Source organism: Triturus cristatus, chromosome 2_2, assembly GCF_964204655.1.
Source record: "Triturus cristatus chromosome 2_2, aTriCri1.1, whole genome shotgun sequence".
Lineage (NCBI taxonomy): Eukaryota > Metazoa > Chordata > Amphibia > Caudata > Salamandridae > Triturus > Triturus cristatus.
The window spans coordinates 494,158,533-494,176,734 of NC_140582.1; the positions used below are offsets into that span (position 1 = coordinate 494,158,533).

The 18,202-nt window shown below is 50.5% G+C and overlaps 1 protein-coding gene and 1 pseudogene across 1 annotated transcript in view; both read right to left on the bottom strand.

The window, feature by feature from the left end:
- The window catches only part of LOC146862410 (FRAS1-related extracellular matrix protein 2-like), a 229,771-nt gene extending 223,574 nt beyond the window's left edge, over nt 1-6,197 (bottom strand). Inside the window, exon 1 of the mRNA XM_085641607.1 lies at nt 1,048-6,197. Coding sequence (XP_085497733.1) covers nt 1,048-6,067 — 5,020 coding nt within the window. The 5' untranslated portion in view covers nt 6,068-6,197. The remainder of the gene's footprint in view (nt 1-1,047) is intronic.
- A 7,102-nt stretch (nt 6,198-13,299) lies between these two features.
- Nucleotides 13,300-15,549, bottom strand: LOC146862411 (FRAS1-related extracellular matrix protein 3 pseudogene; annotated as a pseudogene).
- Nucleotides 15,550-18,202: the final 2,653 nt, after the last annotated feature.

Sequence of the window (18,202 nt, forward strand, 5' to 3'; positions counted from 1 at the left end):
TTGATAAATCATTTGTTAAATAAGAAACTGTGTTAATTTAGCTGGATACTTTGCACATGTTCGAGCTGTGTCTGTCATAGATGCAAATCAAAATGATGCCACTATCATGGACTGGCTTTCCTGTAAATATGTCTATAATTTAAATAAAGTCAGTTGACCCCGCCCCCCCCCACCGCCCCCAAGAAAACATGTAACTTTAAATTACCAGACGTCAAATACAAAAACAACATCGGGACTGTATGGGCTGTTCACACCTGGCATGGGACAATCTGAGATACCTGTACCCCAATGACATTTAATACAACACTTGCACGACTTGACACTTATAATGCAAAATACTGGAGTTCAAAGGAAGCCTGTACCTTATGGAAGTGCCTTCAGTTTACCTACACTTAAGCAGATGAAATATAGGAGCATGCATCTGCAGGGATTGCACTGGAAAGGTAAATATCCTTTCAGACAGTGCTGCATGGGTGAATGTCACTAATGACTGAGTGGGTGATTGAATAATTGAGATCTGAGTGGATTGGTGAGTGAGAGAACAAGAGAGAGGATTAGGGGCAATGAGTGGGATCAAGATTTGAGTTGAGTAAGGGCATATGTAAGCAAATGTGTGAATGGCCTAGTTAAGATCAATATGTGTGGAAGCTCCTGCACATATTACAGTTATGAGCTTTGTGACGTAAAAGCTGCTGAAATTTATCAGGGTGAAAAATGGCCAGTACATACTGGAAAATACACATTTTGCTGTGTTAGGCACTGAAATTCGCATTTTATTCCTCAAAGATTTCGAATTGAGATATATCTATTGCACTAGTTAAACTCCAACTTGGCTGAGTTGGTTTTCATTACCAGGTCGCTCATAATGATGACCCCAGTGATGGAGGTCCAAGTCACTACAGACCCTGCAGTCCAGGGTTGCATGTGCCTGCTGAACGTACGCGGTGACACGCCTGGCAGCTACAAGTGCAAAGGTAGAGGAGAGTGTACCAACAAGGCAGAAGAGAAGGCAGTGAGATGGAAGAGGAGAGCACATATATAACTCACCCTGTGTGAAGGTGCTGATGCTGTCGTTTCCCTGTGCCGTGTTGATGATGGACCCATGCTCAGGCCCTTCGCTGATTTTGTACTTGAGCATCTTGTGGGGGCTGTCTCGGTCCTCGGCCCTTAAGGCTTTGCTGGTGATCATAAAGCCCAGGTGGCCTGTGTGCAGGATTCGTAGGGTTGGCGCGCCTTTGTTCACCACGATCTGGGGCACCCCATTGTCTAAGGAGTTAATTAGAATACGCATCATCTGTGGCTGGCGGGTCTCAAAGACGGTGTCGGGGAAAACATAGAAGTCCGGGTGGGTGCCATCGGTGACAGTGAAGGAGAAGCTGTCCTCGCTAGATTCTGTGCCATCATGGCGATAGCTGACTAGGTTCTCGTTCATGTCCTGTTTTGTGAAGCTAGTTACTGGGTGACTGTTGTTGTACAGGATCTGGCCATGGACAGGGACCTGGGTGATGGTGAATCGTAATAGCTTATCTGGGGTATCCCGGTCTTCCACAGTAAGCTCAAAGGGAGTGATTAACTTGTTCTCACCCTCATTGACCACCAGGCTGTGAACAGTAAGCACTGGCTTCTTGTTGTCCACGTCAGTGATAGACACTCTAAAGGTGCGGAACACTGGATTGTAGCCATCGGTTACCTCAAACTCAAAGCTGTCCATCTTCATCTCATCATCCGATGTGTGTATATAGTAGACTTTGTTGCCAGCCAACTGCAGCTGGGTGAAGGAGGTGATGGGCACCCCTGGACGATCAGTGCTTTCCAGATGACCCCGGCTTGGGGCTCGGGTGATGCTGAATCGCAGGTTCTCATCTGGGCTGTTGAGGTCACTGGTGCTGAGGAGATCTGTGGTGAGTGTCACCTTACCACCTTCTTTCAGGGTGACCCCCTTATTGATCACATCTGGGAACACCATGTCAATGCTCCCAATGCTGATATAGAAGTATCTGTCTATCAAAGGGTTAGTGCCGTCAGTTACATCAAACTTGATCAGGTCTCGGATCCCCTCTTGGCCAGTATGAGAATACTGGATTAAGCCCTTGTCGATGTCATCTTGAGTGAAATTCATGCCAATGGTGATGTTGCTTAAGATTGTCTCTTCTTTGTTCAGACGCTGGAGGAGACCCTGACTGGGACCAAAACGGATAATGTAGGTGAGTGACGGATCCTCTGAATCCAGATCAGTGGCTTTCAGAACCTTGTTGGTGATGATTTTGGACTCCCCAATTTCAACTTCGAGACCATCATTGATGGTCATCCTTGGTGTCTCATCGTCCACTGGGATGACCATGATGAGCACCTTCTGGTCCACAGTGTGCTTGCCATCGGTGAGGCGGATTTCAAAGCTGTCCTCCTTGGTTTCAGAGTCGCGATGCTCATAAACTATGTTGGACCCTTCCTTGATTTCCTCAAGGGTGAAGTTGTTCACAGGCACTGTACCAGTGGTGAGCTGCTGGACAATCCTGCCATGCTTCGGGGGTTTGAGTATCAGGAAAGAGAGCTCGTCGAGCGGTTGGTCAGCATCAGCCCCGTTGAGGATGGGTGTGTCCACCACCAGGCTCATACCTTCCATCACAATGAACTCACGGACAAAAATTTCAGGCTTTTCATCATTGGTTGGAATTATCACTATTGGGAAAAAGTGTCTGGGGGAGAAATTGACACCATCAGAACAGCGGAAGGTGAATCTGTCCTCAGTGGGCTCAACTCCTTTGTGGATACTTTGCACATAGCCGATGTGGCCAGAGCGGACGTCTCTTATGGAAAATGCACTGATTGCTGTACCAGCCCTAGACTTTTCAGACCCTGGGGCAGGTGAAATGTTCTCAACATAGCCTGAGGTAGGTTGGACAATAATGGTACACAGTATGTCATCCTTGGGTGTATCCACATCCTCGGCATCCAGATTCTGTAGTGTGAATAAATTCTTATCCCCTTCTAAGACTGTGAACTGTGTCCCGACAGTCACCTCAGGGGCCACACTATCCACCGGGAGGACGGTCACTTGCACACGGACTCCCTGCACCTTATTTCCCCCTATCACCCACTCATCAGATAGATCAGAGATAGTGAGGTTGAATGAATCGTGCTGTTTTTGCAAGCCGATCTCTCCTTTAGTGTGAGAATAAACTACTAACCCACTGATAATGTCTTGCTGGGTGAACCTCTCTGAGGGCACACCATTGACAAGGATGTCACCCATCCTGGGGGGCTCTTCCACAATAAAAGTCAACATAAGGTCATCAGTGTCTGGGTCGGTGCCCTGTATAACACTGCTGGTGATCTCAGTTTCGCCATTCTCCAGCACATCGATAGCGGAGCCAAGCAAGCCTGAAGGTAACATGATGGTGGGCACCTCATCATCCACTGGCTTGACAACGATCCGGACAGTGATAGGTACCTCATGTACCCCATCGCCTACCACCAGCTGTATGGAGTCCTTTGTTGATTCATCCCCACTGTGCTTGTAGGACACTCGTCCATTAGCAATGTCATCCAAGACGAAGGACTCCCCCACAGACATGACTACTGCCATGTACTGCAGATGTCCATGTTTTGGAACCTGTGCGATAGTGAATACAATGTTATCCAGGTCTGTGTCCCGGTCAGTAGCATCCAGTTCATTACTGGAAATTATAAAAGTGTTCCTCTCCAGGACTGTGAAACCAGTGTTTGTGATCTGGGGTGGCTTGTTGTCAACAGGCTGCAGGAAGATGGTGAAGGTTCCCTCCACTGAGTTGCCAGCAGTATCCTCTACAGTGAAGGAGAACTGGACCACCTTGGGGGTGATGCCCAGCTCTTGGTCTGGGGGCTTGTACGCTATCTTGTGGTGGTTGACCTGGGCTTGTGTGAACTCCTTGACAGCTATCTCAGGGGATTCAGTTAACACAATATCTCCAGTGATGACTGGATGGTTCTCGTCAGTGTCAGTGGGGGGTGTCACAATGGTGTACTTCAAGTCTCTGTCATCAGAGTCCAGGTCAGTGTAGCGTAGGAACTTCTTCCTGAAGTGAGTTAGGTCATACTCTTTGACGGTCATCTCCAAGATGGTGCCCGGGAACAGCTCTGGTGGGATATCATCCACAGGAAGCACTCTGATGATAAAGGTGTGCTCTCCAGACTGGTTTGGGGGGTCATTGTCATCCTGGACCCGGAAGACGAATTGGTCCATGACTATGCTAGTGCTGTGGGGCCCAATGTGACGGTAAAAGAGATTGCCATCCAGGATGTCCTGCTGGAGCCACTCAGTGACCACTTTTTCATAGACACCTTCTTCTGACAGATGGCGCCAGGGGGAGTCAGGATCGGCCGGTGGCTCCTCTGCCTGCCTCAGCACCAGCTCCCCTATTCGGGAGAAGGGCTCCTCCAACACAAATTTAATGGTGGAGTCTTCGGAGTCAATGTCAGTGGCACTTAGAATGAAGGGTGAGATCTGCTGCGCCTCATTTTTGGACAGCACCAACCCAGTGTTGGCATTCAAGATGGGTGGCTCATCGTCCGTGGGTGCAATAGTGACAGGAAATAGGAACTCAACTTCATGCCTTCCATCCGACATGCGGAAGACTATGTTGTCACTATACGTGTCACTGCCGTCATGCTGGTAGACCACGGCCCCAGCATCTAGGTCCTGGGGGGTGAAGTACCTTCGGCCTGGGGCACCAGCTACCATCAGCTGCCCATGCTTGAGGCCATTGATGACTGTAATTCGTACGTCGTCCAAGTTGTCTTCGTCACTGATTTCCAGGTTGTGGGCACTAGATAGTTGACGGGATTGGCCCTCAAAGAGCAGTTGACCTGTGTTGCGGGTCGCCACGGGCGCCAGAGTGTTCATGGGCTTTACCACGATCATGAAGGCGAAGGGGTCTGAGGCCGCGCCCTCTGTGTCCAGCACCTCTAGCTCCAGCTGGATTATCCTCTCCGAGTCAGAGTCTGTGGGTGGGGGCTGGTAGGCGATCTTCAGCTCTGCCACATCCCGCTGGTGGAAGGAGGTGATGGGCCGGCTTTGGTCATCGGTGCTGAGGATGTAGCCCGAGTGGCGGGGGTCCAGTGGGGAGGTTATGTTAAAGATGAGGTCAGCGGGGTCAGACTCCACATCTTCGGCAGCCAGCATGTCCGGCGTGAGGGCAGTCAGTACAAACTGGTCCACCTCCATCATCATCATGGCCAAGAAGCTGGGCTTGGGGGGTAGGTTCTCAGCACCTTCCTTGATGCGAACCAATATCTGGAAGTGCTCCTGCCTGGGGACCGTCCCGGGAGGGCCCTGCACCACCACCAGCATTGGGATGTAGTCCCGGTTGGGGGAGCTGGTAGTGGCCAGGTGCTGGTAGCGGTAGCCAGCCCTGGTGAAGTCTTCGCAGTCCATGATGCCATTGCTGGAGGAGGTAAAGTTGAGAAGCTTCCCGTACCGGGGCAGCCCACCCTGACCCGGCAGTGGCGTCAACTTGCAGGTCTCGCTGCTGCTGTCGTAGGCGAAGTCCAGCACCTTCTTGTCAATGGGGTTGCTGATCCCGTTGAGCTTCTCCACCAGCAGGGGCACGTTGCGGGTGACCAGCTGCAGCTGCTGGAAGACCACCTCCACCTCCAGCAGCAGGGGCAGCAGCACCGTCTCGTGCTGGGAGTCTGTCCGCAGCTGCAGCCGCACGCGGTCCCGGGCTGGGCTGCGGGCGCCGAAGTGGGTGTAGCGCACCTCCTCCGGTCCGAAGTCACAGGGGAAGCGCCGGGGGGTGAGGACGCCGGGGCGTGGGGCCGGGGGGTCGCCCTCCAGCACGGTCAGTGTGCACTTGTCTCCTGGCGGCGCCTGGATCACCAGGTCCCGCAGAGGGTCCAGGAAGGCAGTCCGGCCGAAGGGCACGCGGAGCCCGTGGTTGCCCACCTGCAGCTGGCCGTGCGGGGGTCGGGGCCCGTGCAGAACGGGGTGCTGGGGGTCGGGCTGCGCCCCCGCGAGTGCCAGGCTGCCGAGCACCGCTAGCAGGGCGAGCCCCGTGAAGCAGGGAGTCCTACGAGCCCCCGCCGCCATCCTCTGCTCTGGGTGCTGCTGCTGCTTGTAATCCGTGCCCGGGGTGGTGGAGGGGCGCCGTGCTCAGGTGTGCTCTGCTCTCCCCAGAGAAGCACATGGGCAGAGTGTGGCCGGGGCCCCCCAGCGGCAGGTAATACTGCGGGGGTGGGGCGGAAGCCCCTGCCGGCCCACCCCTCCCAAGTATCCAGTGCGGGAGTGCCCGTGCTTGGACCCGCCCCCAGACCACCAGCACGCCCCAAGGCTGACAGTGTGCCCGCCCCAGACTGATCAGCGGGCAACTGACAGCCGAGGACAGCAGGGACCCAGGGTCCCTTCCCCAGTCTGATCTGACAGGTGCGATCTCAGCCCGCCCATGAAAGGGGGATCCCCGGGGCCTCTCTGCTGAGAGTGCCCCCAGAACCCCCACAGCCTGAAGTGCTCGCTTTCATATCACGGGCTGCTCCCAGGTGTCCCACTCATTCCTTCAGAAGAGACTTAAAAAAAAACCTTCATGCACCGAGTTAGTAAAATGACCCAAGGTGCCCAAACTTCAGAGCGCTTATGTCGCAGTCCAGACTGTCATTTCAGCTTTTAATGGAGTCCTACTTAAAAGTGACTTTACACATCGACATCGCCCCGCTCTGGGATCGCTACACACGCCATCCCAGCTATTTCGGGAGCTCTCCTCGCAGCAGGTGCTGCTGCTGTACTCAGCACTGGCCGCCCTCTCACATGCATGATCTCAGTCACACACTGAATCCATACAGGAAAAATTCGCGCATCTAGCACTCCGAAGGGTCGTCGACACGAGCCTTCCCGCTTTTACAATGCACGTGTGCGGGTGGCAAACGAGTACTTCGAGTAGAACATACAATGTAATCGCAACTTTTCTATTCATAGCGCCTAAAATCCTATTCATAAATAATTCCCGAGGAGATAAGACGAGCGCTTCGGGAAAGAAGAGCATCTAACTGCAGCATGCACAAAACTTCCCGGTATCCTGGATAGCGCCAATCACACCGCTTAGGCTGCATCTGAACGCTACAGAAGGACAGGATAGGAAAGCAGGTTGGAGGAGAGTTAAGAATGTGCAGATGACGCTGTTGGTGGGGGGTCACATTATTTGGTTGTTTGGACCGTGTGTCACTGCAAAATGCTGAAGGGGAACGAAAAAGGAGGGGTCTTGTGAGAGAGGGAACGGAAAAGCAAGGGAGGGTATAGACCACCCTGTGGAGATCCAAGGAAGAGAAGGTTAACCCATTCCGACACTACGTGTGATTGCGATCACGTCACTGTACGCCCACGTTCCTTGATTATATTTTTTTGAATCTGTGCACGTTTTGAATTGGAGCGGGAGGGGTGGTGGGCTCCACTGTCACTACTCGACTGCCTTTCAGACGCAGTCGTGCTCCCACGACTCATCTCTCTGAAGGCTGGGAGGAGGTCAGTCACCTCCCGCCCTCTGCCCTCGGGCTATCCCTTCCGTCAGAAAGTGCCGGGCACTTTCCCTGTAGTTCTAGACCCCCGCCACGTCTCACATTCCCGGGCGTCCTGATCTCAAGATCCCCGTCTGTGCCTCCACCTGCCCCCGGCCAGTGCTCACAGTGAAGCTTAAAACCCTCCCTCGTGCTGTGGTAAACACACACTGCAGACGTGCACGGCTGGGACACGCATGCGACAGGGGGTGCCAGGCAAAGCTCGTGAATTCTGCACAACCAATGCTACGGCTCGACAGTGGCAATTATCCTACCTGGAAACTCGCTTGAAGTTCGGAAATATGTAATTAAGACCGTCACGAATTCCTTTCTTGCTTTGATCGGGAAGTTTTCTCAACAGTTACGCCCCGTCAGCCTTGTTTCCCCCTTTATTGTTTATTAGACAATTATCTCAATCCAGATTTTAAGTGTCTCTAAGTGCACCGTGACTTTGCTTTATAATTAGTTTGTCAAACATTTCTGCTCTCAGTTGTGTGTCACGGTTTTGTTCCTGCTTTTTATTGTTTTCCTGTAGCCCCCCTGGCGCGTCATGGCTACTGCACAGCTCTTTTAGAAATGAGGTTGCACGCGATGAAAGAGACAGCAGGGCAGAATGTGGCTGCATTGTTGAGGAAACTTGTCGTTCTGAATTTATAGTTATAAGCAGGGCCACTGAAATTATAAGATTGTGAAATGTTTCCCATAATTACGGATCTTGCACATTTTCCACTTAATTCACAAATGTTATGTATGCTAGGAAACTTAACAAAATAGTGTTTCTCGCATAAACAGATCAAACGTAGATACCTGGCAGCAAACTGAATGGTACGCAGTTCATAATAATTCGCAAAAGTGAACCAGTGACTCTTCAAATGTCAATCACTTTTTCTTCAGGCACAAAGGATATATGTTTCCCTCAAATAGTGATAATATGCCTATGCATGGACTGGGGAACGCATTTATCTCCAGCAGGAAACAAAACCCTACTCAGTTCAAATAAATAAAATAATCATTCCTTTGTTGTTACCACCATGTTTTGTTTTCCTGATGATGTCAGTTCATTCTTATGTCCCAGTGTTCCATAGCAGCAATTATTTCAAAAGGAGTACTCGGAATTTAGAATTTAACATAGTGCGTCCATTTTTAAGGTATGATTGAGTGAGTCTTACCCCACGGATAGACAATATACAAATATCTTCTCTAGGGTTGTTTCTTTAAGGATTGAGGGGTTCTTAAATGATTCAGTGCAAGAAAACAAAGCAAACCTGCCTCTGAACCACTGGAAGTAGTTTTGAAAACATACCTTCAATGCCCAAAATAAAAGCGGTGCACAATTTATGGTTCACGCAAATAATCTTATTGCTGGACAGAGACAGGGCAGTGTTAAATGGTACTCCTGTGCATGCTGGCAACACAAACTCGTGAATTTTGATGAACAGCTATTTAAACAGAATGATCCATATTCTGAAAGGTAAATTTACACATGTAAGTCTACTCCTGCACTGCATGTGAGCCTACACTTTTTACTATTTACAATTCTTGAGTGTAGAATTTGACCTAAGTGTAGGCTTATATGTCTCCACCTCCCCTAGTTCAGGGAGTAGAGACATCTAAGACTGAACATAAAAGTGTAAAGTTACTACTAAAAACTTTTCAAGCATAATTTGGAGCCCTTCAACACCGTGGCGGACATCTCCCTTTGGGAAAGTATAGGTAAAATTAATAAGGTTTCTGAATAAAAAACAAACATATTTTAATCTAAAACACATTAAAATAGTCCCTTTTACCCAGGAACTAATAAAATAAAGTGACAGAGCATATAATTCTTAACTACATTTATAAATATACATTTTTAAGTGGAATAAAATCAAATCACCCTCACTACCATTTTCATTCCTAATTAATATTCAGTACATTTAATGAAACACTTTTGTACTCTGACAAACCTTGATGAAGCTTTCCATTAAAAAAAGTTCATCCACTTAGGCCCTTTCTGGAAAGTTTCGGGATGATCTGTCTAGTGGAAGAAGAGAAAAAGGGGGTCTCAAAATGCTAATCACCCATGCAATTTCCATAGGGAAAATTAGACAACGAAAGAGAAAGCAGATCTGAACAGAATTACATAAAATTTGGTAGAAAGCTAGGTATTTATCCAGAAAGCATGCTTTTTGTGATTTGGTGTAATTCTATTCAGCCATTTTAGAGAAATTAAGGTCCATAATGTATAGATATCTGTTGCCACAGGACTCTCGTGAGAGACCCTTAGGACCTCACGAGAAAATAAAGTGTTCTGATTTGCTGGTCTTGTGGGACTACCACAGGAACGACTGATATGATTGGCGGCCGCAACATGAAGAAAAATGTTGCGCCCGCCATTACAGGACAAAGGGGCTCGGTCCATGGGTCTTGAATCTAAATGATAAATGGTATGCTAGTGGGTAGGGTAGGGAACCCTCTTGCAGTTATTGGGGATCCTAGAGGGATCCCCCAAGGGAGACAATAAAAAATAAAACATCTATTTCCAATGGCTGGACCCACAGAAAGTCCACAAGAGCACACAGACAGCCATGCTGGTTCTCGCTGGAGTGCAGCGAGACCGAATAAAAAACAAACAAACATAAAAGCACACTAAGGTGGTCAAGAACGCACTCTGCACACCCTAAGCCCTGTACAGAAGACTTCATAGACAGCCCACTCCTTTCACAGATAAAAGCCCATTAGGTGGCAAAGTTCCTACTAAGCACACCCTCACTAAGGTGGCAAAGCGCTTACTATACACACATTAAGCACTGCACAGAAGACCTCATGGAATGCCCTTCCTTTTCAAACATCCACACTCCATTAGCTGTTCAAGCTCCTACTAGGCACACCCATTATCCTATACCAAGCTATTTGTGAGGAGGCAATTGCACAGGCACAATCAATGAGATGTGAGTACACAGGCCCCTACAACACACAGACTACCGCCTGTACAGAAGTCTTCAAGCAGTGCTCACTCCCTTCTGACTTCCACGCCCCCTTAGGTGTGCAAAGGCCCTTCTACACACCATCACTAAGGTGGCAAAGCATCTACTATGCACAGCCAAGCCCTGTATGGAAGATCTAACAGAGAGCCCACTTCCTCCAGACAGCTATGCCCCATTAGGCCCTTGTACAGCAGTGTTCACAGCCAGCCGAGTTACTGAAGTTCGGTTTGGTGTGAAACTGGCATTATAAATGATCGTGATTGAATCTTAGATGTCTTTTTGAGGGGGGTGTTAGGCGGTAATAAATGCTTTTTTTAGTGTGTAATTGGTAAAGCGAGACTCTTGGGATACTGGTTAAATACTAATAAAAATGGGTTGTTTATCCAGCTTGGCACAGCAGAAGTTTTGCAGACCTAAATACAAAAATATAGAAAACATTAAAAAAAAAAAAAGAAAATTCTATACTTGGGTTAAAGGGTGGCTCTGAAAAGAGATATTGTGTTAATAATCTGTTGTACACACTTATAGGTGGGACTGGATGCATTCCTTGATGTTGCTAAGGATGAGCATGTTCCCTTCTGCTGTGAAATGGACTCCATCTCTATGATAGACAGTTGGCATGTCGAAGTGGATATTATGATTTGGGAAAAAGGGGGTGGTGATGGACAGAGTTTCTGAATGATGCAGAATACTCTTACCAAGTCAAGAGATCATGGTTTTAATCCATCACCGTTTTTTAGCTCACTGCACCATCCCAGCTCAGAACCTGGCTACATGCAAATTAGTCTGTACCTGTCCCAGTGCATGATGGGAACAGGGCAAACCAAACTACCAAGCCAATTCTTATACTGGGAAGGAAACAAGCTTCCGGGGACCGGTTTCTGGCATCACAGCCTTCGTCGGCCCGGCTTGCCTGAATCCTGATGGTGCAATGAGCAAGGGACTCACGTCTGAGCATACCCTCCCACACTGAGTGTGGATAAAATCGATTTGGGAAAAAGGGGGTGGTGATGGACAGAGTTTCTGAATGATGCAGAATACTCTTACCAAGTCAAGAGATCATGGTTTTAATCCATCACCGTTTTTTAGCTCACTGCACCATCCCAGCTCAGAACCTGGCTACATGCAAATTAGTCTGTACCTGTCCCAGTGCATGATGGGAACAGGGCAAACCAAACTACCAAGCCAATTCTTATATTGGGAAGGAAACAAGCTTCCGGGGACCGGTTTCTGGCATCACAGCCTTCGTCGGCCCGGCTTGCCTGAATCCTGATGGTGCAATGAGCAAGGGACTCACGTCTGAGCATACCCTCCCACACTGAGTGTGGATAAAATCGATTTGGGAAAAAGGGGGTGGTGATGGACAGAGTTTCTGAATGATGCAGAATACTCTTACCAAGTCAAGAGATCATGGTTTTAATCCATCACCGTTTTTTAGCTCACTGCACCATCCCAGCTCAGAACCTGGCTACATGCAAATTAGTCTGTACCTGTCCCAGTGCATGATGGGAACAGGGCAAACCAAACTACCAAGCCAATTCTTATACTGGGAAGGAAACAAGCTTCCGGGGACCGGTTTCTGGCATCACAGCCTTCGTCGGCCCGGCTTGCCTGAATCCTGATGGTGCAATGAGCAAGGGACTCACGTCTGAGCATACCCTCCCACACTGAGTGTGGATAAAATCGATTTGGGAAAAAGGGGGTGGTGATGGACAGAGTTTCTGAATGATGCAGAATACTCTTACCAAGTCAAGAGATCATGGTTTTAATCCATCACCGTTTTTTAGCTCACTGCACCATCCCAGCTCAGAACCTGGCTACATGCAAATTAGTCTGTACCTGTCCCAGTGCATGATGGGAACAGGGCAAACCAAACTACCAAGCCAATTCTTATACTGGGAAGGAAACAAGCTTCCGGGGACCGGTTTCTGGCATCACAGCCTTCGTCGGCCCGGCTTGCCTGAATCCTGATGGTGCAATGAGCAAGGGACTCACGTCTGAGCATACCCTCCCACACTGAGTGTGGATAAAATCGATTTGGGAAAAAGGGGGTGGTGATGGACAGAGTTTCTGAATGATGCAGAATACTCTTACCAAGTCAAGAGATCATGGTTTTAATCCATCACCGTTTTTTAGCTCACTGCACCATCCCAGCTCAGAACCTGGCTACATGCAAATTAGTCTGTACCTGTCCCAGTGCATGATGGGAACAGGGCAAACCAAACTACCAAGCCAATTCTTATACTGGGAAGGAAACAAGCTTCCGGGGACCGGTTTCTGGCATCACAGCCTTCGTCGGCCCGGCTTGCCTGAATCCTGATGGTGCAATGAGCAAGGGACTCACGTCTGAGCATACCCTCCCACACTGAGTGTGGATAAAATCGATTTGGGAAAAAGGGGGTGGTGATGGACAGAGTTTCTGAATGATGCAGAATACTCTTACCAAGTCAAGAGATCATGGTTTTAATCCATCACCGTTTTTTAGCTCACTGCACCATCCCAGCTCAGAACCTGGCTACATGCAAATTAGTCTGTACCTGTCCCAGTGCATGATGGGAACAGGGCAAACCAAACTACCAAGCCAATTCTTATACTGGGAAGGAAACAAGCTTCCGGGGACCGGTTTCTGGCATCACAGCCTTCGTCGGCCCGGCTTGCCTGAATCCTGATGGTGCAATGAGCAAGGGACTCACGTCTGAGCATACCCTCCCACACTGAGTGTGGATAAAATCGATTTGGGAAAAAGGGGGTGGTGATGGACAGAGTTTCTGAATGATGCAGAATACTCTTACCAAGTCAAGAGATCATGGTTTTAATCCATCACCTTGGGGGTGATGCCCAGCTCTTGGTCTGGGGGCTTGTACGCTATCTTGTGGTGGTTGACCTGGGCTTGTGTGAACTCCTTGACAGCTATCTCAGGGGATTCAGTTAACACAATATCTCCAGTGATGACTGGATGGTTCTCGTCAGTGTCAGTGGGGGGTGTCACAATGGTGTACTTCAAGTCTCTGTCATCAGAGTCCAGGTCAGTGTAGCGTAGGAACTTCTTCCTGAAGTGAGTTAGGTCATACTCTTTGACGGTCATCTCCAAGATGGTGCCCGGGAACAGCTCTGGTGGGATATCATCCACAGGAAGCACTCTGATGATAAAGGTGTGCTCTCCAGACTGGTTTGGGGGGTCATTGTCATCCTGGACCCGGAAGACGAATTGGTCCATGACTATGCTAGTGCTGTGGGGCCCAATGTGACGGTAAAAGAGATTGCCATCCAGGATGTCCTGCTGGAGCCACTCAGTGACCACTTTTTCATAGACACCTTCTTCTGACAGATGGCGCCAGGGGGAGTCAGGATCGGCCGGTGGCTCCTCTGCCTGCCTCAGCACCAGCTCCCCTATTCGGGAGAAGGGCTCCTCCAACACAAATTTAATGGTGGAGTCTTCGGAGTCAATGTCAGTGGCACTTAGAATGAAGGGTGAGATCTGCTGCGCCTCATTTTTGGACAGCACCAACCCAGTGTTGGCATTCAAGATGGGTGGCTCATCGTCCGTGGGTGCAATAGTGAAAGGAAATAGGAACTCAACTTCATGCCTTCCATCCGACATGCGGAAGACTATGTTGTCACTATACGTGTCACTGCCGTCATGCTGGTAGACCACGGCCCCAGCATCTAGGTCCTGGGGGGTGAAGTACCTTCGGCCTGGGGCCCCAGCTACCATCAGCTGCCCATGCTTGAGGCCATTGATGACTGTAATTCGTACGTCGTCCAAGTTGTCTTCGTCACTGATTTCCAGGTTGTGGGCACTAGATAGTTGACGGGATTGGCCCTCAAAGAGCAGTTGGCCTGTGTTGCGGGTCGCCACGGGCGCCAGAGTGTTCATGGGCTTTACTACGATCATGAAGGCGAAGGGGTCTGAGGCCGCGCCCTCTGTGTCCAGCACCTCTAGCTCCAGCTGGATTATCCTCTCCGAGTCAGAGTCTGTGGGTGGGGGCTGGTAGGCGATCTTCAGCTCTGCCACATCCCGCTGGTGGAAGGAGGTGATGGGCCGGCTTTGGTCATCGGTGCTGAGGATGTAGCCCGAGTGGCGGGGGTCCAGTGGGGAGGTTATGTTAAAGATGAGGTCAGCGGGGTCAGACTCCACATCTTCGGCAGCCAGCATGTCCGGCGTGAGGGCAGTCAGTACAAACTGGTCCACCTCCATCATCATCATGGCCAAGAAGCTGGGCTTGGGGGGTAGGTTCTCAGCACCTTCCTTGATGCGGACCAATATCTGGAAGTGCTCCTGCCTGGGGACCGTCCCGGGAGGGCCCTGCACCACCACCAGCATTGGGATGTAGTCCCGGTTGGGGGAGCTGGTTGTGGCCAGGTGCTGGTAGCGGTAGCCAGCCCTGGTGAAGTCTTCGCAGTCCATGATGCCATTGCTGGTGGAGGTAAAGTTGAGAAGCTTCCCGTACCGGGGCAGCCCACCCTGACCCGGCAGTGGCGTCAACTTGCAGGTCTCGCTGCTGCTGTCGTAGGCGAAGTCCAGCACCTTCTTGTCAATGGGGTTGCTGATCCCGTTGAGCTTCTCCACCAGCAGGGGCACGTTGCGGGTGACCAGCTGCAGCTGCTGGAAGACCACCTCCACCTCCAGCAGCAGGGGCAGCAGCACCGTCTCGTGCTGGGAGTCTGTCCGCAGCTGCAGCCGCACGCGGTCCCGGGCTGGGCTGCGGGCGCCGAAGTGGGTGTAGCGCACCTCCTCCGGTCCGAAGTCACAGGGGAAGCGCCGGGGGGTGAGGACGCCGGGGCGCGGGGCCGGGGGGTCGCCCTCCAGCACGGTCAGTGTGCACTTGTCTCCTGGCGGCGCCTGGATCACCAGGTCCCGCAGAGGGTCCAGGAAGGCAGTCCGGCCGAAGGGCACGCGGAGCCCGTGGTTGCCCACCTGCAGCTGGCCGTGCGGGGGTCGGGGCCCGTGCAGAACGGGGTGCTGGGGGTCGGGCTGCGCCCCCGCGAGTGCCAGGCTGCAGAGCACCGCTAGCAGGGCGAGCCCCGTGAAGCAGGGAGTCCTACGAGCCCCCGCCGCCATCCTCTGTTCTGGGTGCTGCTGCTTGTAATCCGTGCCCGGGGTGGTGGAGGGGCGCCGTGCTCAGGTGTGCTCTGCTCTCCCCAGAGAAGCACATGGGCAGAGTGTGGCCGGGGCCCCCCAGCGGCAGGTAATACTGCGGGGGTGGGGCGGAAGCCCCTGCCGGCCCACCCCTCCCAAGTATCCAGTGCGGGAGTGCCCGTGCTTGGACCCGCCCCCAGACCACCAGCACGCCCCAAGGCTGACAGTGTGCCCGCCCCAGACTGATCAGCGGGCAACTGACAGCCGAGGACAGCAGGGACCCAGGGTCCCTTCCCCAGTCTGACCTGACAGGTGCGATCTCAGCCCGCCCATGAAAGGGGGATCCCCGGGGCCTCTCTGCTGAGAGTGCCCCCAGAACCCCCACAGCCTGAAGTGCTCGCTTTCATATCACGGGCTGCTCCCAGGTGTCCCACTCATTCCTTCAGAAGAGACTTTAAAAAAAAACCTTCATGCACCGAGTTAGTAAAATGAACCAAGGAGTCCAAACTTCAGAGAGCTTATGTCGCAGTCCGGACTGTCATTTCAGCTTTTAACGGAGACTGGTGCAGGTAAGCACAGTGGAGCGGGGCGGGGGGGAAGTGGACAGACGACTGAATAGGTTTTATTTAATTTGACCTATTCCATCATCTGTCGACTTACCACCCAAACCACCTGCCCCGCCTCACCATGCTTACCTGCGGTGGCGGCCGCCAGTTATTGTGGTATACTTAGTCCACCCCATGTTCATGGAGAAATGTTGAAATTGCTTTATTGACATGTTTCTGGGATTTCTCAATCTTTGGGCAAAATTGGCTTGACCTCTGCCATTTCTGCCTTTGACATTTGTTTGCATAGACAAAGGCAGTGCATAAAGAAACACACACACAGACACACACATACACACACAGAACATCCAAACACCCGCTCACACACAGAAATACTTGGAGAACACTAAAATACACTCACCCAAGACCCACACATCCAAGATCTACACACACACACATACACACACTCAACACTCAGAGACACACCCACACACAATCTTTGCCTTCCAAACAAGCTACCCAACCAAGGAGACTTTGGAGGCCAGCTTTTCATAAAGACCAAGCTCCATATCTGGCCAGGAGAGAACACATGCAGTCTTGGCTTTGAAGCTGTTAGTGGCTCCTTCAAACCAGGATCTAGGAAAAATCCATCCATCCGTCCGTCCTTCCATCCAACCCTTTATGATCTTAGAGGCTCATTTACAGACATATGTGAACAGTAAGCTCAACAAACATTGGTATAGCCAATAGGTGTCGCCTTTGGGACCTTATAAGTATTTCATTATGCAGCACCATATCCTTGGTGCAACATCAACTGTTGCATGGCTTAACACTTATAATGTCCCAAACGTGAGACCATTGGCTATGCCAATGCTTGTTAACTGGAGAGATGGCTTGAACCTGCGAGTGACCCCCAGACATCTGTAGGAGCTGGTTATCTAGCTGAGCTACCTACCAGTCCGAACAGTAACAGGGCCCCCACCGGAAACAAAACCCTGCCGAGCCCCGTCTCGAGTTCAGTTAGGGGGCACCGTATTATGTAAGGCCCAAAGAGTCGACGTGAGTGAGGCCAGGGGGCATAGTTGCTAAGGATTTAATGTTCTTATGTGTCACATTTCTATGCCATAAGTGTGACTCTTTGAGTGACTCTTTATCATGACTACAATAAAACAAAAAGGCGTTGGTATCGGACAGTCACGCCTGTAGGTTTGTTACTCGGTTGATCTTAGCGTTCTGGTGTTTTTAAACACGTTCTTCATCTTGTAATGGGAAATGTCACACGTGGAGTTTTATGCCTCACACACCAGGCAGCAGCCCTTGTGCGGACCCGCGCTCTGGGCAGAAGGGCCTGGGAGTGGGCAGCATTTGTGTGAATGGAAGAACGAGAGGGAAGTGCAGTCTGGCGTCCGTTTTTGGGCAAATGCACAACTCCACTTCACCAAACTAATACCATCTGCATGACAAGGGCACAGCCCACCCTGCTTTGTCAATCATCACAGAGAGCAGCAGAGACCGCAAAAAAGTCATCACGGAAACACCCTGCCTAACCTCTGATTTAGTACAGGGCCTTTAATGCATGGCTTCAGATGGCTGCGTCCACTCGTTTCAACTGAAAAAACAGACTACAACGCCCAGAATGCACAGGGCTGTAAAAGTGGAATTCTCCTGACCCGAAGAAACAGGGGAACCTACAATAAAATATATATATTGTAGGTGCACCTCGTGTTGTCCAAAACAAATAGCACACACATCGGAAATACGCACCACAACAGCTATCCACAGTTAAGATGGAAGAAAGTGCAGTACAGATGCTACACAATTGTAAGCAACCCAGTTTATTCTCAGTAGACACCGTTCAGTAAATGGACTCAAACTGGTGGTTATCTCTGCTCCTACAAGCACTGTCTGTCTTACCTGTTAAAGAAATGTGCCAAATATAAACCGGACATTGCGTCTGTGACATGAAGCAGCTGGGATTCCAAGGGGCAGATTGACAGGCCGGCTCGCGCTCACCTCACCACTGCTTGAAATCTATACTTGCCTTGGACACGATTCTTAATCTATTGATTTTAGGATTTTACCAGCCGCGG